General features: G+C 47.6%; 1 protein-coding gene across 9 annotated transcripts in view; it reads left to right on the plus strand.

Moving 5' to 3' along the window:
- The window catches only part of MARK2 (microtubule affinity regulating kinase 2), a 385864-nt gene that overhangs the window by 334085 nt on the left and 25465 nt on the right, over positions 1 to 26314 (plus strand). For 8 of the 9 annotated variants that reach the window (XM_063944914.1, XM_063944911.1, XM_063944916.1 and 5 more), the window contains one exon: positions 23024 to 23068. The exons of the other annotated variant lie outside the window; for it this stretch is intronic. In XM_063944914.1, coding sequence (XP_063800984.1) covers positions 23024 to 23068 — 45 coding nt within the window. The remainder of the gene's footprint in view (positions 1 to 23023; positions 23069 to 26314) is intronic. 9 annotated transcript variants of the gene reach the window in all.

The following is a 26314-nucleotide window of genomic DNA, read 5'->3' on the forward strand; positions in this document are numbered from 1 at the left end:
GTCTCAAAGGCCATCAGGGGCTCAAAAATGCACGCTCCCTCAGATGGCAGACACAGATGTCGACACGGAGTCTGACTCCAGTGTCGACGAGGTTGAGACATATACACAATCCACTAGGAACATCCGTTGCATGATCTCGGCAATGAAAAATGTGTTACACATTTCTGACATTAACCCAAGTACCAAAAGGGGTTTTATGTTTTGGGAGAAAAAGCAGCCAGTGTTTTGTTCCCCCATCAGATGAGTGAATGAAGTGTGTGAAGAGGCGTGGGTTCCCCCGATAAGAAACTGGTAATTTCTAAAAAGTTACTGATGGCGTACCCTTTCCCGCCAGAGGATAGGTCACGTTGGGAGATATCCCCTAGGGTGGATAAGGCGCTCACACGTTTGTCAAAAAAGGTGGCACTGCCGTCTTAGGATACAGCCACTTTGAAGGAGCCTGCTGATAAAAAGCAGGAGGCTATCCTGTAGTCTGTATATACACACTCAGGTACTATACTGAGACCTGCAATTGCCTCAGCATGGATAGTGCTGCTGCAGCGTGGTCTGTTACCCTGTCAGGACAGGGATACTATTTTGCTAACCATAGAGCATATTAAAGACGTAGTCTTATATATGAGGGATGCACAGAGGGATATTTGCCGGCTGGCATCCAGAATTAATGCAATGTCCATTCTGCCAGGAGGGTATTAGGGACCCGGCAGTGGACAGGTGATGCTGACTTTAAAAGGCACATCTGCCTTATAAGGGTGAGGAATTGTTGGGGATGGTCTCTGGGACCTCGTATCCACAGCAACAGCTGGGAAGAAAAATTTTTACCTCAGGTTTCCTCACAGCCTAAGAAAGCACTGTATTATCAGGTACAGTCCTTTCGGCTTCAGAAAAGCAAGCGGGTCAAAGGCGCTTCCTTTCTGCACAGAGTCAAGGGAAGAGGGAAAAAAGCTGCACCAGACAGCAAGTTCCCAAGATCAAATATCTTCCCCCGCTTCCTCTGAGTCCACCGCATGACGCTGGGGCTCCACAGGTGGAGCCAGGTGCGGTGGGGGCGCGTTTCGGGAACTTCAGCGACCAGTGGGCTCGCTCACAGGTGGATCGCTGGGTTCTGCAAGTAGTATCACAGGGATACAAGCTGGAGTTCGAGGCGACTCCCCCTCGCCGTTACCTCAAATCAGCCTTGCCTGCTGCCCTCGGAGAAAGGGGAGGTAGTACTGGCGGCAATTCACAAGCTGTACTTCCAGCTGGTGATAATCAAGGTACCCCTCCTTCAACAAGGCCGGGGTTACTATTCCACAATGTTTGTGGTACCGAAACCAGACGGTTCGGTGAGACCCATTCTAAAATTGAAATCCTTGAACACTTATATACGAAGGTTCAAGTTCAAAATGGAATCGCTCAGGGCGGTTATTGCAAGCCTGGACGAAGGGGATTACATGGTATCACTGGACATCAAAGATGCTTACCTGCATGTCCCCATTTACCCTCCTCACCAGGAGTACCTCAGAATTGTGGTACAGGACTGTCATTACCAATTCCAGACGTTGCCGTTGGTCTGTCCCCGGCACCGAGGGTATTTACCAAGGTAATGGCCAAAATGATGATACTCCTTCAAAAAAAAGGGAGTTATAATTATCCCTACTTGGACGATCTCCTTATAAAGGCGAGGTCCAGGGAGCAGTTGTTGGTCGGAGTAGCACTATCTCGGGAAGTGCTACAACAGCACGGCTGGATTCTGAATATTCCAAAGTCGCAGCTGGTTCCTACGACGCGTCTACTGTTCCTGGGTATGGTTCTGGACACAGAACAGGAAAAAGTGTTTCTCCCGGAGGAGAAGGCCAAGGAGTTGTCATCTCTAGTCAGAGACCTCCTAAAACAAATACAGGTGTCGGTGCATCAATGCACGCGAGTCCTGGGAAAGATGGTAGCTTCTTACGAAGAAATTCCATTCGGCAGGTTCCATGCAAGGATCTTCCAGTGGGATCTGTTGGACAAGTGATCCGGGTCGCATCTTCAGATGCATCGGCTGATAACCCTGTCTCCAAGGGCCAGGGTGTCGCTGTTGTGGCTGCAGAGTGCTCATCTTCTAGAGGGCCGCAGATTCGGCATACAGGACTGGGTCCTGGTGACCACGGATGCCAGCCTTCGAGGCTGGGGGGCAGTCACACAGGGAAGAAACTTCCAAGGACTATGGTCGAGTCAGGAGACTTCCCTACACATAAATATTCTGGAACTAAGGGCCATTTACAATGCCCTAAGTTAGGCTAGACCCCTGCTTCAACACCAGCCGGTGCTGATCCAGTCAGACAACATCACGGCGGTCGCCCATGTATACCAACAGGGCGGCACAAGAAGCAGGATGGCGATGGCAGAAGCCACAAGGATTTTCCGATGGGCGGAAAATCATGTGTTAGCACTGTCAGCAGTGTTCATTTCCGGAGTGGACAACTGGGAAGCAGACTTTCTCAGCTGGCACGACTTCCACCCGGGAGAGTGGGGATTTCATCCAGAAGTCTTCCAAATGATTGTACACCATTGGGAAAGGCCACAGGTGGACATGATGGCGTCCCGCCTCAACAAAAAGCTAAAAAGATATTGCGCCAGGTCAAGGGACCCTCAGGCGATAGCTGTGGACGCTCTGGTGACACCGTGGGTGTACCAGTCGGTTTATGTGTTCCCTCCTCTTCCTCTCATACCCAAGGTACTGAGGATAATAAGAAAAAGAGGAGTAAGAACTATACTCATTGTTCCGGATTGGCCAAGAAGAGCTTGGTACCCGGAACTTCAAGAACTGATCTCAGAGGACCCATGGCCTCTGCCGCTCAGACAGGACCTGCTGCAGCAGGGGCCCTGTCTGTTCCAAGACTTACCGCGGCTGCGTTTGACGGCATGGCGGTTGAACGCCGGATCCTGAAGGAAAAGGGCATTCCGGAGAAAGTCATCCCTACGCTGATTAAAGCTAGGAAAGAAGTGACCGCAAACCATTATCACCGCATATGGCGAAAATATGTTGCGTGGTGTGAGGCCAGGAAGGCCCCAACGGAGGAATTTCAGCTAGGCCGTTTTCTGCACTTTCTACAGTCAGGGGTGACTATGGGCTTAAAATTGGGTTCCATTAAGGTCCAGATTTCGGCTCTGTCGATTTTCTTCCAGAAAGAACTGGCTTCACTGCCTGAAGTTCAGACATTTGTTAAAGGAGTGCTGCATATTCAGCCCCCTTTTGTGCCTCCAGTGGCACCTTGGGATCTCAACGTGGTGTTGGATTTCCTAAAGTCGCATTGGTTTGAGCCAACCGTGGATTTGAAATATCTCACGTGGAAAGTGGTCATGCTGTTGGCCTTGGCTTCGGCCAGGCATGTGTCAGAATTGGCGGCTTTGTCATGTAAAAGCCCTTATCTGATTTTCCATATGGATAGGGCAGAATTGAGGACTCGTCCCCAGTTTATCCCTACGGTGGTATCAGCTTTTCATTTGAACCAACCTATTGTAGTGCCTGCGGCTACTAAAGACTTGGAGGATTCCAAGTTGTTGAACGTAGTCAGGGCCCTGAAAATTTATGTTTCCAGGACAGCTAGTGTCAGGAAAACTGACTCGCTATTTATCCTGTATGCACCCAACAAGCTGGGTGCTCCTGCTTCAAAGCAGACTATTGCTCGCTGGATCTGCAGTACGATTCAGCTTGCACATTCTGCGGCTGGACTGCCACATCCTAGATCAGTGAAAGCCCATTCCACGAGGAAGGTGGGCTCTTCTTGGGCGGCTGCCCGAGGGGTCTCTGCTTTACAACTTTGCCGAGCAGCTACTTGGTCGGGGTCAAACACATTTGCAAAATTCTACAAGTTTGATACCCTGGCTGAGGAGGACCTAGAGTTTGCTCATTCGGTGCTGCAGAGTCATCCGCACTCTCCCGCCCGTTTGGGAGCTTTGGTATAATCCCCATGGTCCTTACGGAGTCCCAGCATCCACTTAGGACGTCAGAGAAAATAAGATTTTACTCACCGGTAAATCTATTTCTCGTAGTCCGTAGTGGATGCTGGGCGCCCATCCCAAGTGCGGATTGTCTGCAATACTTGTATATAGTGATTGTTTAACTAAAGGGTTATTGTTGAGCCATCTGTTGAGAGGCTCAGTTATATTTCATGCTGTTAACTGGGTATAGTATCACGAGTTATACGGTGTGATTGGTGTGGCTGGTATGAGTCTTACCCGGGATTCAAAATCCTTCCTTATTGTGTCAGCTCTTCCGGGCACAGTATCGTAACTGAGGTCTGGAGGAGGGTCATAGTGGGAGGAGCCAGTGCACACCAGGTAGTCCTAAAGCTTTCTTTAGTTGTGCCCAGTCTCCTGCGGAGCCGCTATTCCCCATGGTCCTTACGGAGTCCCAGCATCCACTACGGACTACGAGAAATAGATTTACCGGTGAGTAAAATCTTGTTTCTCTGACGTCCTAGTGGATGCTGGGGACTCCGTAAGGACCATGGGGAATAGACGGCTCCGCAGGAGACTGGGCACATCTAAAGAAAGATTTAGGACTATCTGGTGTGCACTGGCTCCTCCCCCTATGACCCTCCTCCAAGCCTCAGTTAGATTTCTGTGCCCGGCTGAGCTGGATGCACACTAGGGGCTCTCCTGAGCTCCTAGAAGAAAGTATAGTTTAGGTTTTTTATTTTGAGTGAGACCTGCTGGCAACAGGCTCACTGCAACGAGGGACTAAGGGGAGAAGAAGCGAACCTACCTAAGTGGTGGTAGCTTGGGCTTCTTAGGCTACTGGACACCATTAGCTCCAGAGGGATCGAACACAGGACCCGACCTCGTCGTCCGTTCCCGGAGCCGCGCTGCTGTCCCCCTTACAGAGCCAGAAACAAGAAGGTGGTCCGGAAAATCGGCGGCTGAAGACTTCTGTCTTCTCCAAGGTAGCGCACAGCACTGCAGCTGTGCGCCATTGCTCCTCATGCACACCACACACTGCGGTCACTGATGGGTGCAGGGCGCTGGGGGGGGGGGGGGGCGCCCTGAGCAGCAATAGTAACACCTTGGCTGGCAAAACTAACACCATATATAGCCCCAGAGGCTATATAGGTGTATATTAACCCCTGCCAGAAACGATAAAATAGCGGGAGAAAGCCCGCCGAAAAAGGGGCGGAGCCAACTCCCTCAGCACACTGGCGCCATTATTCCCTCACAGCTTCGCTGGAAGGAAGCTCCCTGGCTCTCCCCTGCAGTCCTGCACTACAGAAAGGATAAAAAAGAGAGGGGGGGCACAATTTAGGCGCAGTATATATATATTATAGGCAGCTATAGGGGAAAACACTCTGTATAGTGATATCCCTGTGTTATATAGCGCCCTGGTGTGTGCTGGCATACTCTCCCTCTGTCTCCCCAAAGGGCTTTGTGGGGTCCTGTCCTCTAAGAGCATTCCCTGTGTGTCTGCTGTGTGTCGGTACTGCTGTGTCGACATGTATGATGAGGATAATGATGTGGAGGCGGAGCAAATGCCTGTGAATGTGATGTCACCCCCTGCGGGGTCGACACCAGTGTGGATGGACTTATGGAGGGAACGTGACAGTGTCAGCTCCTTACATAAAAGGTTTGACGACATAGGACAGCCGGCTACTCAGCTGGTGCCTGTCCAAGCGTCTCAAATGTCATCAGGGGCTATAAAACGCCCGCTACCTCAGATGACAGATACAGATGTCGACACGGATACCGACTCCAGTGTCGACGATGATGAGACGAGTGTACCCTCCAATAGATCCACCCGTTATATGATTGAGGCTATGGAAAATGTATTACACATTTCTTATGATACCCCAGGTACCACAAAAAAGGGTATTATGTTTGGTGAGAAAAAACTACCAGTAGTTTTTCCTGCATCTGACAAATTAAATGAGGTGTGTGAGGAAGCGTGGACTTCCCCAGATAAGAAATTGATCATTTCTAAACGGTTAATGGCTGCGTACCCTTTCCCGCCAGAGGATAGGTCACGCTGGGAAACACCCCCTAGGGTAGATAAAGCGCCGACACGCTTATCAAAGAAGGTGGCACTACCGTCTCCGGATACGGCCGCCCTAAAAGAACCTGCTGATAGAAAGCAGGAAAGTACCCTAAAAGCTATATACACACACACTGGCATTATATTGAGACCCGCTATTGCATCAGCTTGGATGTGCAGTGCTGCTGCTGCGTGGTCAGACTCCCTGTCGGAAAACATTGATACCATGGATAGGGACAATATTTTGCTAACGATTGACCATATAAAAGACGCGGTCTTATACATGCGTGATGCACAGAGGGATATTTGCCGGCTGGCATCAAAAATAAGCGCTATGTCCATTGCCGCCAGACGGGGGTTATGGACTAGGCAATGGTCAGGTGATGCCGACTCCAAGCGGCACATGGAAGTTTTACCCTATAAAGGGGTGGAACTTTTTGGGGAAGGTCTTTCAGACCTCGTTTCCACAGCTACTGCTGGGAAATCGACACTTTTGCCACAGGCTACCCCACAGCAAAAGAAAGCACCGTATTATCAGGTACAGTCCTTTCGGCCCCAGAAAAATAAGCGGGCTAGAGGCTCATCCTTTCTGCCGAGGGGCAGAGGAAGGGGGAAAAAGCTGCAGCACACAGCTAGTTCCCAGGAGCAGAAGTCCTCCCCTGCGTCCGGTAAGTCCACAGCATGACGCTGGGGCTGTTCAGGCGGAATCGGGAACGGTGGGGGCACGTCTCAGGTTTTTCAGCACACAGTGGGCTCTCTCACAAGTGGATCCCTGGGTCCTTCAAGTGGTATCTCAGGGGTACAGGCTGGAATTCGAGACGTCTCCCCCCCGCCGTTTCCTAAAATCTGCCTTGCCGGCAACTCCCTCTGCCAGGGAGGCAGTGTTGGTGGCTATTCAAAAACTGTATTCACAGAAAGTGATTGTCAAGGTACCCCTCCTTCAGCAAGGAAAGGGTTTCTACTCCACAATGTTTGTGGTACCGAAACCGGACAGTTCGGTGAGACCCATCTTAAATTTAAAAGCCTTGAACACTTATATCACAAGGTTCAAGTTCAAGATGGAATTGCTCAGGGCGGTTATTGCGAGCCTGGAGGAGGGGGATTACATGGTATCCCTGGACATCAAGGATGCGTACCTGCATGTCCCCATTTACCCTCCGCACCAGGAGTACCTCAGATTTGTGGTACAGGACTGTCACTATCAGTTCCAGACGCTGCCGTTTGGGTTATCCACGGCACCGAGGGTCTTTACCAAGGTAATGGCCGAAATGATGATACTCCTTCGCAAGAAGGGAGTTTTAATTATCCCGTACTTGGACGATCTCCTGATAAAGGCGAGGTCCAAAGAACAGTTGATAGTGGGGTTGGCACTTTCTCAGGAAGTGCTACAACAGCACGGCTGGATTCTAAACATTCCAAAGTCACAGCTGGTTCCGACGACACGTCTTCTGTTCCTGGGAATGATTCTGGACACAGACCAGAAAAAAGTGTTTCTTCCACTGGAAAAAGCCGAGGAATTGTCATCTCTGGTCAGAGACATCCTAAAACCAGGAAAAGTGTCGGTACATCAATGCACACGAGTCCTGGGAAAAATGGTAGCTTCGTACGAAGCAATTCCATTCGGAAGGTTCCACGCAAGGACGTTCCAGTGGGACCTGTTGGACAAATGGTCCGGGTCCCATCTCCATATGCAACAGCGGATAACCCTATCGGCCAGAACCAGGGTGTCGCTGCTGTGGTGGCTGCAGAGGGCTCATCTACTAGAGGGCCGCAGATTCGGAATACAGGACTGGGTCCTGGTGACCACGGATGCCAGCCTTCGGGGCTGGTGGGCAGTCACAAAGGGAAGAAATTTCCAAGGACTGTGGTCAGATCAGGAGATTTCTCTTCACATAAATATCCTGGAGCTAAGGGCCATTTACAATGCCCTAAGCCAGGCAAGACCCCTGCTTCAAAACCAGCCGGTACTGATCCAGTCAGACAACATCACGGCGGTCGCCCATGTAAACAGACAGGGCGGCACGAGAAGCAGGATGGCGATGGCAGAAGCCACAAGGATTCTCAGTTGGGCAGAGAATCATGTGTTAGCACTGACGGCAGTGTTCATTCCGGGAGTGGACAACTGGGAAGCAGACTTCCTCAGCAGGCACGACCTCCACCCGGGAGAATGGGGACTTCATCCAGAAGTCTTCCAAATGCTGGTCAACCGGTGGGAAAAACCACAGGTAGACATGATGGCGTCCCGCCTCAACAAGAAGTTGACAAGATATTGCGCCCTGTCAAGAGACCCTCAGGCGATAGCGGTGGACGCTCTAGTGACACCATGGGTGTATCAGTCGGTTTATGTGTTTCCTCCTCTACCTCTCATACCCAAGGTACTGAGAATAATAAGAAGGCGAGGAGTGAAAACCATACTCGTGGTTCCGGATTGGCCAAGCAGAGCTTGGTACCCGGAACTTCAAGAGATGCTTACAGAGGACCCTTGGCCTCTGCCGCTCAGACAAGACCTGCTGCAGCAGGGACCCTGTCTGTTCCAAGGCTTACCGCGGCTGCGTTTAACGGCATGGCGGTTGAACACCGGATCCTGAAGGAAAAGGGTATTCCGGAGGAAGTCATCCCTACCCTGATCAAAGCCAGGAAGGATGTCACCGCAAGACATTGGTTCGAACCACTTAAGACTGTGGATTTAAAATATCTCACGTGGAAAGTGGTCATGCTGTTGGCCCTGGCGTCGGCCAGGAGGGTTTCAGAATTGGCGGCTTTGTCTTGTAAAAGCCCTTATCTGATTTTCCATATGGATAGGGCAGAATTGAGGACTCGTCCTCAGTTTCTCCCAAAGGTGGTCTCAGCTTTTCACTTGAACCAACCTATTGTGGTGCCTGCGGCTACTGGGGACTTGGAGGATTCCAAGTTGCTTGACGTAGTCAGGGCCCTTAAAATTTATATTTCCAGGACGGCTGGAGTCAGAAAGACTGACTCGCTGTTTATCCTGTATGCACCCACCAAGCTGGGTGCTCCTGCTTCTAAGCAGTCTATCGCGCGCTGGATTTGTAGCACTATTCAGCTGGCGCATTCTGCGGTGGGCTTACCGCAGCCTAAATCTGTAAAAGCCCATTCCACACGGAAGGTGGGCTCATCTTGGGCGGCTGCTCGAGGGGTCTCTGCTTTACAACTTTGCCGAGCAGCTACTTGGTCGGGGGCAAACACGTTTGCGAAATTCTACAAATTTGATACCCTGGCTGAGGAGGACCTGGAATTCTCTCATTCGGTGCTGCAGAGTCATCCGCACTCTCCCGCCCGTTTGGGAGCTTTGGTATAATCCCCATGGTCCTTACGGAGTCCCCAGCATCCACTAGGACGTCGGAGAAAATAAGAATTTACTCACCAGTAATTCTATTTCTCGTAGTCCGTAGTGGATGCTGGGCGCCCATCCCAAGTGCGGATTGTCTGCGATACCTGTACATAGTTATTGTTACAAAAATCAGGTTTTGTTGTGAGCCATCTCTTCAGAGGCTCCATTTGTTATCATACTGTTAACCGGGGTTCCTATCACGTGTTATATGGTGTGGCTGGTATGAGTCTTACCCGGGATTCAAAAATCCTTCCTTATTGTGTCAGCTCTTCCGGGCACAGTTCCTAACTGAGGCTTGGAGGAGGGTCATAGGGGGAGGAGCCAGTGCACACCAGATAGTCCTAAATCTTTCTTTAGATGTGCCCAGTCTCCTGCGGAGCCGTCTATTCCCCATGGTCCTTACGGAGTCCCCAGCATCCACTACGGACTACGAGAAATAGAATTACCGGTGAGTAAATTCTTATTTTTTTTTTGCCCTCTGTCACCGTGTTCAGCAGGGGAGAGTCCGGGGAGCCAGCTTTTCTGCAGTGTGCTGTGGAGAAAATGGCGCTGGTTAGTGCTGGAGGATCAAGCTCCGCCCCCTCAGCGGTGGGCTTCGGTCCAGTTCAAATTTCCAATACTGGCGGGGGATTATATAATATACTGCCTCCGCAGCCTATATATATGTTAGCCAGTCCCTAGAGGTTTATTATTGCTGCCCAGGGCGCCCCCCCTGCGCCCTGCACCCTTCAGTGCCCGCTGTGTGTGTTGTGTGTGGGAGCAATGGCGCGCAGCGTTACCTCAGAGAAGATCTGAAGTCTTCTGCCGCCTTTGAAGTCTTCTTTCTTCTTATACTCACCCGACTTTTATCTTCCGGCTCTGTGAGGAGGACAGCGGCGCGGCTCCGGGACAAACGGCGAGGGTGAGACCTGCGGTCCGACCCTCTGGAGCTAATGGTGTTCAGTAGCCTAAGAAGAGGAGCCTATCATTTAAGTAGGTCTGCTTCTCTCCCCTCAGTACCACGATGCAGGGAGCCTGTTGCCAGCAGTGCTCCCTGAAAATAAAAAACCTAACAAAATTATTTTTCAGAGAAACTCAGGAGAGCTCCCCTGTAGTGCACCCAGTCTTCTCTGGGCACAGGATCTAACTGAGGTCTGGAGGAGGGGCATAGAGGGAGGAGCCAGTGCACACCCATCTAAAGTTCTTTATAGTGCCCATGTCTCCTGCGGAGCCCGTCTATACCCCATGGTCCTTATGGAGTCCCCAGCATCCTCTAGGACGTAAGAGACAATGTATGTACTAGAGCCAAGGAGTCTGTATTGTTAATGCACATAACTCAGTGTTATCAAGAAAGGTTAGTTACATTTACCAGCAAAGGGTACCTGCAGCTATAGACTCTCTAGGTATGTCCAACACCCATTACTATTTCAAATGCTGAACCAGAAGTATTGGAAAGTGCCATTTTAGCTGGTTATTACAAAGCTGCTAATGTTGTGCCAGTAACGGGGATAGAATGCCTCTGGCCTCACAATTGAGGGGGGTCAGGGGAAAGCCTCCAATTTTAGATACACTCTGCTATACAGTATATCTATCCAACAGTGAATCATGGCCAGGCATTTGTATTTTAAAAATAGACGTTCTGGGTCTGTTAACGGTGAACGTAATGAAAAAATATATATATATATATAGCTTTCAGTGGTGGACTTTACATACAGAGGGAAAATGTCACAAATCTCTATTACCTTCACAATAGCTCACTCTTAGATTATCCCTGATCATACTGTATTTTCTCAGCTGTGTATGTAAAAGTGACGTCTGTGCTCCAGTAGTTGTGTGTGAATGAAGTCCTTCCAGTCCCTTGTGTCAGCATGTATTCCTCTTTAGCTTTCTGTTGTGTCACTGCACTGACTCCTGTACACCCTCTCTACATACTGCTGGAGATGCCTGAAAGGTCACACCCCTTCACTGCTGGGGCTTGTAGGCCTGTGAGGGACGCATTTGATATCCCGGCGCTCAGCATACCGACGCCGGGATCCTGACAACTATTCTCCCTCTTGGGGTGTAACCGACACCCCTGGAGGGAGAATAAATAGGGTGGCGCACAAAGCGAGCCCACAAGGGGCTCTTTTGCGCTAGCCCCGCCGACGGCATTCCGGCGGTCGGGATCCCGGCGCCGGTATCCTGGGATATAGTAGTAGACCCGCCTGTGAGCAGCAGGAAATTCCATTTGTTGAATTTTCTGAGTGTAGACATCTGTGTGTGCGTGGTTATAGTGTGTAATTGGGAAGCTTTCCAGCTCTATAGAAAGCATAGGGGGGAATTCAGTTGCCTGCTGTAATTTTTCAGGTGGTAAAAAATGGAGCTTTACTGCAATCTAATTTTTCCCGCCAATCCAATTAGATTCCGTTTTTACTGGCCAAAAAATTACCTGTTTAAAATGCAATCGCGAAAGCAGAACACTTATCAGGGAAGGGGGTGGGGGGGATCTCAGCGTATCCAGAAAAAAAATCCCTGATAAGTGCCGGCGTCGGGCTGTCTTCAGGGCTAATTGGATAAGCGCGGGGGATCAATTAAGGCAATTATCGGTAGTGTTAGAAAATGTGCTTGTTTAGTTTAGGACTGCATCAAACAAATAGTGTTAAAACGGTTGTTACAGAAATTTTGTTTCCTTGTGTGTGTATTATTTTAGTTCATGGTACTGGGTTCCACTACTGGATGTTATTAGATGAGAAGCTGGTGTTCTATATAAACACAGCAAATGAGAACATTGCATAAATGAAGATGTCTCCCTAAAACTCCTCAAATTACACTGGCACGCCTTCCTCCATTCATTGAAATTTAAGAATTTTATGCTTATGGAGGGTTTTCATATTTGGAATTTTACTGTATAACATCGATGGGACGGGGAGGGGGTTGTAAATAGTTATTTTGAACTTTTGTCTCTGAGCCATATAACATATATACGGGATGCAAGGACTGTGTTGGCCGTTGACTGCCGGCATTGTTGAAATGTTGACATAGAACATGTCAGCATCTGTAGAATATCGACATGTGAAAAGTCAGCGTTCTGCATGGAGGCTTGTGCTGTGGGAGCGGAGGGTTAGGATTGGGCTTCAGGAGCGGAGGGGGAGGGTTAGGCTACTAAAGATAAGGGTTACTTGCTGCTAGAGCTGCTTCATGACACCCAGGAGTCTTGATCACCTGTCCACCCAAACCAGACGTCAACTCCGGAGATCTGCCACCCGGTAAGTAAAGCCACTGCACTTGGACACACTGTTTCCTCAATATTTTAATCATGGCGTCATTTCATTAGTGCTGACACTGTGAATGTCAGCATGAGAGCATGTCGACATTACAACCATGACATTCCTATGTATGTATATGAATATAGGCAAAATATACTGAACCTGTCTATAACCTGTCTATACATAGTATCGCTAGTCTCCAGAGCACTGATAAGATTCACATTTACACAGCATTAGCATATGCTTTGTTGATTATTACATAGTGTATGATTATTGCATAGTGTCTGTATTTGGTCTACATTTGCAGGCCTGGACTGTATGAATAAGGTGGGTTCTGCAAGTGTTTTTAATGTACCCCCTTGCCTTGAAACTTATATATAAAAAAAAAAAAAAACTCTAGACACTCTTAATTGCTGATATATACTTGCTTGCTATAATTTTTCCGTCATCTGGAAAGTGAGTGCAGAGCATCAAAGTTCGAGACTTGTGGCTAATTAAATCTATCCCCTAAATCTGCACACAAAATGGCATATGGGCACAGTAAAGTAGGTGTCCTTTTGCATCCATATTCTCTGTAATAACAATACATTGAGAAGCTTGTGTGGATGTTAAGCGGGGACAAAAGACCACAAAAAACATGTATGGAACAAGAGTCTGTTTCTATTCAAATACAAAAGAAAGCGCTGTGAATAAGTATTATATTTAAAAAATTCCATATATTAAAAATGCCACTCCTCACCTCTGTGGGTGGAATTCAAGTGTTTTGGTCACTGGCGACCACTAGATCGTGCCTGAAGGAGCAATACAAGTATTGCGCCATTCGGGCGTGCACATTACTGCTATGTTGTTGTGTTATTTTGACAGGCTGCTAATTAGTAAATACAATAAAACACCAGCCAGTATTAATATGTATGTACAGTACATCAATCCACCAATTACTGTATATAATTCATAGACTAATGCAGTGGTTCTCAAACTTTTTTGAATCCCGGCACCCAGTCTGGAGCATTACAAATTTTTTCACGGCACCCCTAGGCCAAAAGTTTCTTTTTGAGATATTTAGAAAATATGTTTATATGTCATCCTAAGGTCAGTTATGTGGTGAGGGACAGGATTTGCACACATATTTTATGACTGTTGTTGCCTATTACATTGACCATAAATAATTTGAATTGGTCCTGGACCACCAACTCAGGACACCTATACAAAGAGCCTTGTGGCACCCCAGGGTTCCACGGCACAGAGTTTGAGAACCACCGGACTAAAGTATAGATCCCCTCTGTTAAGAAAAACTAATAGTAGGCTGATAATTATATTATGGCAACCACAATTGCGCAATGATTTATAATGGCAAGATTTTTTTTCTACAGATTAAATACTGTGAATCCTTTCTGTCTGCAGAATAAATGGCAAGCTGATATAATATGCAGCAAATGGCACAGTGATATTGATGTTAATAGCAAGAAGATTTTGCATCAATGCATCCAGTTATAAACTGTGAATCCTTTGTCTGCAGAAACTGATAGCAAACAAATATTTATATTTTAGTAGCAATGAATAGTAGACTGGTTCTAATGTTACAGCAGCAAAGTTCCTAAATCAGTCTGTTAGTTGGTATAGCTAAAAGAATCAAATTCATTAATTTCAGCTTAAAAGTCTATCGTGGCCATGAATAAAACATTTTATTGGTATCGGTGAAGATTAAATGAAAGATAGATTTACCACATTCATTTGACTAGAGTGTGTGCAGTGTTGTAGCAGTTCAAACCTTCCAGCTATTTGTAGAGTTCTAGCACACCGCGATCTCTGGAGGGACAAAAGTCCAAACTAAAGCTGGGTACATACTGTACCTATAAAATTGTCGGGCCGCTCTCCCGATTATCGGGTGAACGGCTGTTGATTGTATAGGTGTGTACTCTGTACCGATGCAGGAGCGTTAACAGATAAACAGCTCATAACGCTCCTGCAGCGCTCGTGACCGGAAGGTTGCATCTTATGTGCTGCACATGCGACCTCCCGATCCCCAAAGTGGAGCCGCTACCTGCCCGGTGCTGTCCCCACCTCACAGGAGGTCACAGGGTTCGCAGCTGGATGCACTCAGAGCCCGGCTGATTGGGAGCATTTTACCCAATCAGCCAGGATCGAACAAGTGTGTACCCAGCTTTACTGCAGAACCTCAGGAGTGGGTCAAGTATCCGTCTGGTGTTTAGTAAACGTATATAATGTTGAAGGTGATATGGGTGGGAGGGGAGTAATCTGTGCACAAGCTAAACACCCAGGTAGCGGAGTTATAGGTGATTCAAAAATGTTATAATATATCCACAATTTCAGTCAGAAATAGAAAGTGACTGTTTTAGACAGAGGTGTTTTGTGTGCAGAGAGTAATTGTGTATCAAGTAGCAGGGGGGAAAAGAAAGGAAAGGTACTCTCATTTTTTTTTTTTTTTGGGGGGGGCACTCTTAACCACTTGCCTGGCATGGTCGCTTCAGATGCGACCATGCCTGCAAGTGTCTTATCTGACATTGTCGCACAGGATGCGACCAGTCAGATAAACAGTGTTGACAGTGGCAGGGAAGCGAAACTTCCCTCTGCTGCCTCCATGCACTCTCCCCTACTGATTGCCGTGTTGACGATCACTGCTGATTAGTCAGCACGGCAGGACCCCCCAACCCCCCCTCCAGTGGCTGGGGTGTGTAAATTAACACCTCCCACCCCCCCACCTGTATACCTGGAGGTTGTCCCGGCTTTCAAAATGAAAGCCGCGATGTTCCTTATCGATGTTAGGGAAAAAAATATTTTTAGTTGTTTTTTTACTAAAATAATTTTTAATAGGGTTAAATTAATGTTCTTCACCTAATTAACTCATTAAAAAAAAAAAATTCGGAGCAGTTTTTGAGGAAAAAATTGTCAGTTAAGTGGTTAATAAATTAAAACGTAACTTTTATTTTTACAATAATAAAGTCAAAGTAATGCTCAATGCGTAGTACAACACCATATAGGACAGAAATCAACAAATATTTCTCAAAAAGCGTTTTTAAAAAGAAAAAAAAGAAAAACACATAAAGGCAGAGTATTTATAATGTGAGACTACACTAGTACAGTACATAATCTCAGATCAGTATATGTAGCTATACTTTTGCCAAGTAGCACGCGAAATATAGAAATATATTTCAATAACTGGAAAGTGTTTTCAAGTAAAAGATGATTCTTTTAATCTATTATTGTCAGTTATTGATATTGTAGCATGTAAATGATCAGAGTCATTGGTAACAAAAGAGCAGTGTTAATACAAATATAGAAGTCTCCCTTGCATAGGGGTTACAGTGTTACATATCACTAGGTAAAATCGCAATGTGTCCTATGTGTGTAAATAAATCAGTGATCACACCGTTGCTCCAATAGCAGTCGAGTTTCATACATATACATATCACAGACATAAATTGCTTATTAAACAGAAGTTTATCTATGTTTGAGTTTCTCAAAGTGTCTCTGAAATACTTTTCTCTGACGTCCTAGTGGATGCTGGGAACTCCGTAAGGACCATGGGGAATAGACGGGCTCCGCAGGAGACTGGGCACTCTAAAAGAAAGATTAGGTACTATCTGGTGTGCACTGGCTCCTCCCTCTATGTCCCTCCTCCAGACCTCAGTTAGAATCTGTGCCCGGCCAGAGCTGGGTGCTCCTAGTGGGCTCTCCTGAGCTTGCTAGAAAGAAAGTATTTGTTAGGTTTTTTATTTTCAGTGAGATCTGCTGGCAACAGACTCACTGCTACGTGGGACTGAGGGGAGAGAAGCAAACCTACCTGCTTGCAGCTAGCTTGTGCTTCTTAGGCTACTGGACACCATTAGCTCCAGAGGGTTCGAACACAGGGCCTGACCTCGATCGTCCGTTCCCGGAGCCGCGCCGCCGTCCCCCTTGCAGAGCCAGAAGACAGAAGAGAAGCGATGAAATCGGCGGCAGAAGAATCCTATCTTCATTAAGGTAGCGCACAGCACCGCAGCTGTGCGCCATTGCTCCCACAGCACACCACACACTCCGGTCACTGTAGGGTGCAGGGCGCTGGGGGGGGGCACCCTGGGCAGCAATAAAAATACCTTTGGCATAAAAATACACATAATACAGTCTGTGACTGTATATGTGTAAACCCCCCGCCATTTTTAGTCAGAAACCGGACAGAAGCCCGCCGCTGAGGGGGCGGGGCCTTCTTCCTCAGCACACCAGCGCCATTTTCTCTTCACAGCTCCGCTGGAAGGAAGCTCCCCAGGCTCTCCCCTGCAGTATCCTGGTACACAAAGGGTGAAAAGAGAGAGGGGGGGGGGGGGGGTGCACATAAATTTAGGCGCAAAAATTGTATATACAGCAGCTACTGGGTAAACACTGAGTTGTAGTGTAATCCCTGGGTTATATAGCGCTGGGGTGTGTGCTGGCATACTCTCTCTCTGTCTCTCCAAAGGGCCTTGTGGGGGAACTGTCTTCAAATAGAGCATCCCCTGTGTGTGTGGTGTGTCGGTACGCGTGTGTCGACATGTCTGAGGTAAAAGGCTTCTCTAAGGAGGTGATAGAGCGGATATGTGTGTGAGAGGGTGTCTCCGTCGACAACGCCGACACCTGTTTGGATATGTGTAAGTGCTAAGGTGAATTTATTGCACAAATGGTTAGGGAACAGACAGGATATCTACCCATGTCTGTCCCTATGTCACATAGACCTTCAGAGTCTCACAATGCTCACTATCCAAAATAACGAACACTGGTATCGACACTGAGTTTAACTGCAAAGTTACAGCCAAGATGGCTAGAAGGTATTCAATATATGATATTGAAATAAAAGATGATTTGCATATCACTGATGACTCATCTGTCCCTGACACGAGAGTACACATGTTTAAGGGGAAGAATGCTGAGGTAAATTTCCCTCCTCTCATGAGGAAAAAGAGCGGGAATCTCCAGACAAGAGACGGCAGCTTCCCACAAGAGAATTCTCAGGCTGTATCCTTTCCCCACTAGGGCCAGGATGTGTTGAGAATCTTCCCCTAGGGTGTCCTGTTTGCACAGACGGTAGCACTTGCTATTCTCGGGGATCCTGCAGATAGCGTACACATTCTAGTATACTACCCAGACCGGCGATTGTGTCGGCATGGGTTTATAGCGCTGTGGCAGCGTGGACAGGTACCTTATCAGCAGAGATTGATACCCTAGTAAATATATTAAAGATGCTGTCTTAAGTAATAGATATATAGTTATAAAGCATGCCCAAAGAGACATGAGTATACTGGGTCCTAGAGTCAAAGCTATGTCGATCTCTGCTTGACGTGTCCTGTAGAATATGCATTGGACAGATGATGCCGACTTAAGAGGCATATGGAAGGCTGAGGATTGTGTGGAGAAGGGTTCTCGGGCCTGGTCTCCACAGCTATAGCTGGTAATTCTGCTAGTTTGCCTTATATTCCTGCACAGCCTAAGAAAGCACGACATTATTAAATGCAGCCTTTCGAATAAAGAAACAAGAAAGTCTGAGGTGCATCCTTTCTTGTCAGAGCCGGGATCAACACAGCTAGTTCCCAGGAACAGAAGTCCTCCCTGGCCCCTTCAAAAATCCACCTATGCCGCTGGGGCTCCACAGGCGGAGCTAGGCCCGGTGGGGACACGCCTTCGTAAGTTCAGCCACAAGTGGGTTCACTCCCTGTTAGGTCCCTGGGCAATAGATATTGTGTCTCAGGGATACAAGCTGGACTGTGAGAAGATGCCCCCTCACCGACGGCCCTGCGGGCTTCCCCCCAAGAGGGGGAGCCAGTGTTAACTGCAATTCACAAATTGTATCTTTAACAGGTGGTGGTCAAGGGTCCCCTCCTTCAACAAGAGGGTGTTATTATACGACCATGTTGTAATCCCGAAACCAGACGGTTCGGTCAGACCCATATTGAATTAAAAATCCCTGAACATATACCTGAGAAGGTTCAAGTTCAAGATGGAATCGCTATGAGCGGTCAGGGCAAGCCTAAAAAGAGGGAGACTTTATCGTGAATCGGGTCATAAGGGATGCATACCTTCATGTCTCCATTTATCCACCTCATTAGGCGTACCTCAGAATTGCGGTACGGGATTGTCATAACCAAGGTAATGGCGGATATGATTGTGCTCCTGCGGAAGCAAGGTGTCACTATTATCACGTACTTGGACGATCTTCTCATACAAGCGAGATCAAGAGAGCAGTTGCTGAACAGCGTATCACTTTCTCTGGAAGTGTAACGGCAACACGGCTGGATTCTATATATTCCAAAGTCGCAGTTGGTTCCTACAGCTCATCTGCCTCTCCTAGGCACGATCCTAGACACAGACCAGAAAAGGGTTTATCTCCCAATAGAGAGAGCTCAGGAGCTCATGACACTGGTCAGGAGTCTATTAAAACCAAAACAGGTGTCAGTGCATCACTGTACTCGAGTCATGGGAAGGATGGTGGCATCATACGAGGCCATCCCCTTAGGCAGGTTCCATGCGAGGACCTTCCAATGGGACTTACTGGACAAGTGGTCCGGATCACCTCTTCAGATGCATCGGTTAATCACCCTATCCCCCAGGGCCAGGGTGTGTCTCCTGTGGTGGCTGCAGAGTGCTCACCTTCTCGAGGGCGCAGATTCGGCATTCAGGACTGGATCCTGGTGACCACGGATGCAAGCCTCCGAGGGTGGGGGGCAGTTACACAGGGAAGAAATTTCCAAGGTCTGTGGTCAAGTCAACAGACTTGCCTTCACATCAATATCCTGGAACTAAGGGCCATATACAACGCCCTAAGTCAAGCAGAGATCCTGCTTCGCGACCAACTGGTTCTGATCCAGTCAGACCGCAGGGGTTCGTGTAAACCGCCAAGGCGGCACAAAGAGCAGGGTGGCGAGGGTAGAAGCCACCAGAATTCTTCGCTGGGCGGAGAATCAAGTAAGCGCACTGTCAACAGTGTTCATTCCGGGAGTGGACAACTGGGAAGCAGACTTCCTCAGCAGGCACGACCTCCACCCGGGAAAGTGGGGACTTCATCAGGAAGTCTTCACGCAGTGTGCAAATTGATGGGAACTGCCTCAGGTGGACTAGATGGCGTCCCACCTCAATAAAAAGCTAAAAAAGGTTTTAAGCCGGGTCAAGGGACCCTCAGGTGATAGCTGTGGTCGCACTAGTAACACCGTGGGTGTTCCAGTCGGTCTATGTATTCCCTCCTCTTCCTCTCATACCCAAGGGCTGAGAATTGTAATAAAAGGAGGAGTGAGAACAATATTCTTTGCTCCGAAAGGGCCAAGAAGGACTCGGTACCCGGAGCTGCAAGAAATGCTCTCAGAGGACTCAGGGCTTCTGCCTCTCAGACAGGACATGTTGCAACAGGGGCCCTGTCTGTTCCAAGACTTACCGCGGCTGCATTTGACGGCATGGCGGTTAAACGCCGGATCATAGCGGAAAAGGGCATTCCGGATGCAGTTATTCCTACGCTGATAAAGGCTAGGAAAGACGTGACAGCAAGACTTTTTCACTGTATATAGCGAAAATAGGTTGCTTGGTGTGAGGCCGGGAAGGCCCTACAGAGGAATTCCAGCGGGGTCGATTCCTGCACTTCCTACAGTCAGGAGTGACTATGGGCCTAAAATTAGGATCCATAAAGGTCAAGATTTCGGCCCTATCCATTTTCTCTCAAAAAGAACTGGCTTCACTGCCTGAAGTTCAGACGTTGTTCCGGGGGTGCTGCATATTCAGCCTCCTTTTGTGCCACCAGTGGCACCTTGGGATCTTAACGTTGTGTTGGATTTCCTGAAATCCCACTGGTTTGAGCCACTTAAGACCGTGGAGCTAAAATATCTCACGTGGAAAGTGGTCATGCTATTGGCCTTAGCTTCGGCTAGGCGTGTGTCAGAATTGGCGGTTTTGTCATGTAAAAGCCCTCATCTGATCTTCCATATGGACAGGGCAGAATTGAGGACTCGTCCCCAATTTCTCCCTAGGGTGGTATCATCATTTCATTTGAACCAGCCTATTGTGGTGCCTGCGGCTACTAGGGACTTGGAGGATTCCAAGTTGCTGGACGTGGTCCGGGCTTTGAAAATTTGTTTCCAAAACGGCGGGAGTCAGAAAGTCTGACTCGCTGTTTATTCTGTATGCAGCCAACAAGGTTGGCGCTCCTGCTTCGAAGCAGACTATTGCTCGCTGGATCTATAGCACGATTCAGCGGGTTCACTCTGCGGCGGGATTGCCGCATCCAAAATCGGTGAAAGCCTATTCCACAAGGAAGGTGGGCTCTTCTTGGGCGGCTGCCCGAGGGGTCTCGGCTTTACAGCTTTGCCGAGCTGCTACTTGGTCGGGGTCAAACAAGTTTGCTAAGTTCTACAAGTTTGATACCCTGGCTGAGGAGGACCTTGAGTTTGCTCATGCGGTGCTGCAGAGTCATCCGCACTCTCCCGCCCGTTTGGGAGCTTTGGTATAATCCCCATGGTCCTTACGGAGTTCCCAGCATCCACTAGGACGTCAGAGAAAATAAGAATTTACTCACCGGTAATTCTATTTCTCGTAGTCCGTAGTGGATGCTGTCCTATATGATGTAAGTGTAATAAGAGTGCCTACCTATCTTTTCATGAAATGAGAATAGGTGTAGCACATTTTTCCCAACATATCATGACTCCTGAAGCCACACTTCATAAAAATAAGCTGTATGATTCTACCTAATAGCATCCTTCTTACTACGCATATACAGGGGCCACCAATAGCCTCCTCAAGTTTAGTGTCACAGGGGCCCACAACTTCCTCCACACTGCTACTTACACAGGGGTCACCAACATTGTCCTCATCTTCTGCATACACAAGGGCCACCACCTTCCTCCTCAACTTCTGCATACACAGGGTCAACCTTCCTGACTTCCTGCACCCTAACCCTACTTGCTGAGTAACTTGCTTGTGATTGACACACGCACACACCACTGAGGTACAGTAAGAGTCTCCCTTTGTTTCACATTCAAATCAATTTAAAATTAACATAACTACAGTTGTGTCATGTCATTTTGGTTAAAGAAATTATTGAATTAGCAATATTGAAGGTATATGTACTACACGCACACACACACACACACACACACACACGCACATACACCCCCCCCCCCCACACACACACACACACACCCCCAACCAACCAACCGTTTGTACACAGATTCATAAGAAGTAGGGCCAGAACTTTTGTCTATTTTGGGAATTTTCAAAACATGCCCAGATCTTACGGTCATGTATACATGGAAGTTAAATAGTTGCTCTAATATCAAAGCAGATATTAGGTAACTCCAACAGTTTACAAAAAGCATATTTACCACTTCCAGTATCGCTCTTGCAAATTATGGTTCTAATGTTTTATTTCACTTGATGTACAAACGGACTAACAATTGTAGTACAAAAAGCAAATGGAATTAGATTTTTGCATGGTCAGACAGACTCTTCCAACATCACCATGTTGACAGAGTCTGTCTGACCTTGAAAAGTTAAATCCCCTATACACCTGCCTTCTGATTCCCTGATGGAACCGGAGAATCAGGGAAATTCTTCAACTTGAAAAATCTCTGATTTGGCAATCCCGAGAATATTCCCGATTCCCTGATCGGCATTGGGGGATCGGGAAATTGTGACATGTGCATGGCAGATGTATGTGAGCTGACACTTACTGAAGAATATATCATCACAGAAACCTGTGAAAGAGAGACCCGGCGTATGCATGGCTTTATGTGGAAGGCAATGTGAAAGCTAGAGGCTACTATGAGTTTGATTATGTTTTAATTGTAAGTGTAGTAATATAACTTATGCTTTAAAGCAGCTGTATAGGTTCAATAAAACAATGTGCCATAATACAGCAGATGTGCTGGTAATGATCTGTGTTATTGGCTATACATGTATCTGTATTATGTATGTGTGTATATAGTATGTGCAGTGAATATATGAATAGGTCTATTATAGCTGGCTCTGTACCTGGTCATTTTAATGCTTTTTTTTTTTTTTTTGCAAATCTTGGTGCATCAGTGAGATTGTATAGTCCATATTCACAAGTGTGTAGAAAACATAAACACTATATTGCCCACAAAGTGCAAAGAAAGACTACTTCACCTCCATGTGTGCAGCAACCAATGCGGCTACCAGGAGTGTAGGCAAGTATGACATGGTCTGTTCCAGTGCAGTGACCTGTTCCCAAATATGCCCCCCTAGTCACTGCAATTGGTATCAATTATAAGATGTAGGAGTATTAAATGACATAAAATATATGATCAGTATTTGCATATAAATATATTTTAAGTTTTCATTTGATACCTATTATTCTAAAGTTTTGTGAAAGGGTCATTTCACCCATTCCAAGTAGGGAAGGGGTTAGGTGTCTGATTTGTAAGAGGGACAATCGATGCTCTGCAGGGTTCAAAGTTCACACACTGAACAACCTTTTTACCTCTCTCTTTTGAGGAACCCAAATGAACCAGAAGGGAAAGAACGAGTGGAGAGCACCAGGTGAGAGAGCCAAGTCCTCTTCTCAACATATTTATTTTATTTATTTTACATTTATACCTAATTTTCCACCTGTTTCACTTAACTACTTTCTAGTTGTTGTTTTTTTTTTATTCTTTATTTCCTTATGTTGCATTACATCATATTATTATATTCTCCCTGTAGGCTCTGTCGCATTTCTCTTTCCCTCTGGGAACTTCCTGCTCCCCATAATGATAATTTTTCCGAATGTTGTTATTATTATTTTCTCTAACGTCCTAGAGGATGCTGGGACTCCGTAAGGACCATGGGGAATAGACTGGCTCCGCAGGAGACATGGGCACTTTAAGAAAGACTTTAGACTCTGGGTGTGCACTGGCTCCTCCCTCTATGCCCCTCCTCCAGTCCTCAGTTTTAGACTGTGCCCAGAAGAGATGGGTGCACTGCAGGGAGCTCTCCTGAGTTTCCTGCTAAGAAAGCATATTTGTTAGGTTTTTTTCTTATTTTCAGGGAGCACTGCTGGCAACAGATTCCCTGCATCGAGGGACTGAGGAGAGAGGAGCAGACCTACTTAAATGATAGGCTCTGATTCTCGGCTACTGGACACCATTAGCTCCAGAGGGAGTGGAACACAGGTTCGTCCTGGGCGTTCATCCCAGAGCCGCGCCGCCGTTTTCCTCACAGAGCCGGAAGAAAGAAGACTCTGAGGCGGCAGAAGCCTTTTGGGTGCTTCACTGAGGTAATGCACAGCACTGCATCTGTGCGCTATTGCTCCCATACACCTCACACACTCCGGTCACTGTAAGGGTGCAGGGCGCAGGGGGGGCAGGGCAGCAATAAATACCTCTCCTATGGCAAAATGACCTATATACATGTACAGGTGGGCACTGTACATGTATATAAAAGAGCCCCCGCCATGTTTTACAAAGTTTGAGCGGGACAGAAGCCCGCCGCCGAGGGGGTGGTGCTTCTCCCTCAGCACTCACCAGCTCCATTTTCTCTCCACAGCACCGCTGAGAGGAAGCTCCCCGGACTCTCCCCTGCTTGACACACGGTGAAAGAGGGTTTTAAAGTAGAGGGGGGCACATAATTGGCGATTATACATTGCAGCAGCGCTACTGGGTAAACATTCTGTGTTTTTCTCCGGGGTCATATAGCGCTGGGGTGTGTGCTGGCATACTCTCTCTGTCTCTCCAAAGGGCCTAAAGGGGAACCTGTCTTCAGAAAATTGTTTCCCTGTGTGTGTGGAGTATGTCGGTACGCGTGTGTCGACATGTTTGACGATGAAGGCTCGCCTAAGGAGGAGGGGGAGTGCATGAATGTCAGGTCGCCGTCTGCAACGCTGACACCGGACTGGATGGATATGTGGAATGTCTTGAATGCTAATGGAAATTTATTGCATAAGAGATTAGACAAGACTGAGGCTAGGGATCAGTCAGGTAGTCAGACCATGCCTGTCCCAGTGGCACCGGGACCTTCTGGGTCTCCGAAACGCACATTATCCCAGATCACTGACACAGATACCAACACGGATTCAGATTCCAGTGTCGACTATGAGGATGCAAAATTACAGCCAAAAGTGGCTAAAGGTATTCATTACATGATCATTGCTATTAAAGAGGTTTTGCATATCACTGAGGAACCCCCTGTCCCTGACACGAGGGTACACATGTATAAAGAGAAAAAGCCTGAGATCACCTTTCCGTCCTCATTTGAGCTAAGCGAATTGTGCGAAAAGGCTTGGGAATCTCCAGACAGGAGACTACAAGTTCCCAAAAGGATTCTTATGGCGTATCCCTTACCACAAAAGGACAGGATACGATGGGAATCTTCGCCTAAAGTAGACAAGGCGTTGACACGCTTATCCAAGAAGGTGGCACTGCCTTCCCAGGATACTGCTACCCTCAAGGATCCCGCGGATCGTAAGCAGGAAGTTACCATGAAGTACATTTACACACATTCTGGTACTATTGTTAGGCCGGCTATGGCATCGGCCTGGGTTTGTAGTGCTGTCGCAGCATGGACAGATTCCTTGTCTACGGAGATTGAGACCCTAGATAAGGATACCATTCTAATGACCCTAGAGCATATCAAGGATGCTGCATTATATATGAGGGATGCTCAAAGAGACATTTGTTTACTAAGCTCCAGAATAAATGCTATGTCTATTTCTGCTAGGCGACTCTTGTGGACCCGACAGTGGACGGGGGATGCCGACTCAAAGCGGCATATGGAGTCGTTGCCTTACAAGGGGGAGGAGTTGTTTGGAGAAGGCCTCTCGGACCTTGTCTCTACTGCTACGGCTGGTAAATCAAATTTTTTACCTTATGTTCCCCCACAACATACTAAGAAGGCACCTCATTACCAAATGCAGTCCTTTCGTTCAAATAAAAGCAAAAAGGTACGGGGATCGTCCTTTCTTGCCAGAGGTAAAAGCAAGGGAAAAAAGCTGCACACAGCTAGTTTCCAGGAGCAGACGTCCTCCCCTACGTCTGCAAAATTCACCGCATGACGCTGGGGCTTCCCTGGGGGGGGTCAGCTCAAGTGGGGGCACGTCTTCGATTTTTCAGCCACGTCTGGGTTCACTCACAGGTGGATCCCTGGGCAATAGAGATTGTTTCTCAGGGATACAGGCTGGAATTCGAAGAGATGCCTCCTCGCCGGTTTTTCAAATCGGCTCTGCCAGCTTCTCCGTCAGAAAGGTAGTTAGTGTTAACTGCAATTCAAAAATTGTATCTGCAACAGGTGATAGTCAAGGTTCCTCTTCTCCAGCAAGGAAAGGGGTATTACTCAACCCTGTTTGTGGTTCCGAAACCGGACGGTTCGGTCAGACCCATTTTGAATCTGAAATCCCTGAACCTGTACTTAAAAAAGTTAAAGTTCAAGATGGAATCGCTCAGAGCGGTCATCGCCAGCCTGGAGGGGGGGGATTGGATGGTTTCCCTGGACATAAAGGATGCTTACCTTCATGTTCCGATTTTTCTTCCTCACCAGGCGTTCCTGAGATTTGCGGTACAGGACTGTCATTACCAATTTAAGACGTTGCCGTTTGGCCTTTCCACGGCCCCGAGAATTTTCACCAAGGTAATGGCGGAAATGATGGTGCTCCTGCGCAAGCAGGGTGTCACAATTATCCCATACTTGGACGATCTCCTCATAAAGGCGAGATCTCGAGAGAAGTTACTGGACAGCGTGTCACTGTCTGTGAGGACGTTGCAACAGCACGGCTGGATTCTCAATATTCCGAAGTCCCAGCTGGTTCCTACAACG

This window comes from Pseudophryne corroboree, chromosome 11 (assembly GCF_028390025.1).
Source record: "Pseudophryne corroboree isolate aPseCor3 chromosome 11, aPseCor3.hap2, whole genome shotgun sequence".
NCBI classification, from domain to species: domain Eukaryota; kingdom Metazoa; phylum Chordata; class Amphibia; order Anura; family Myobatrachidae; genus Pseudophryne; species Pseudophryne corroboree.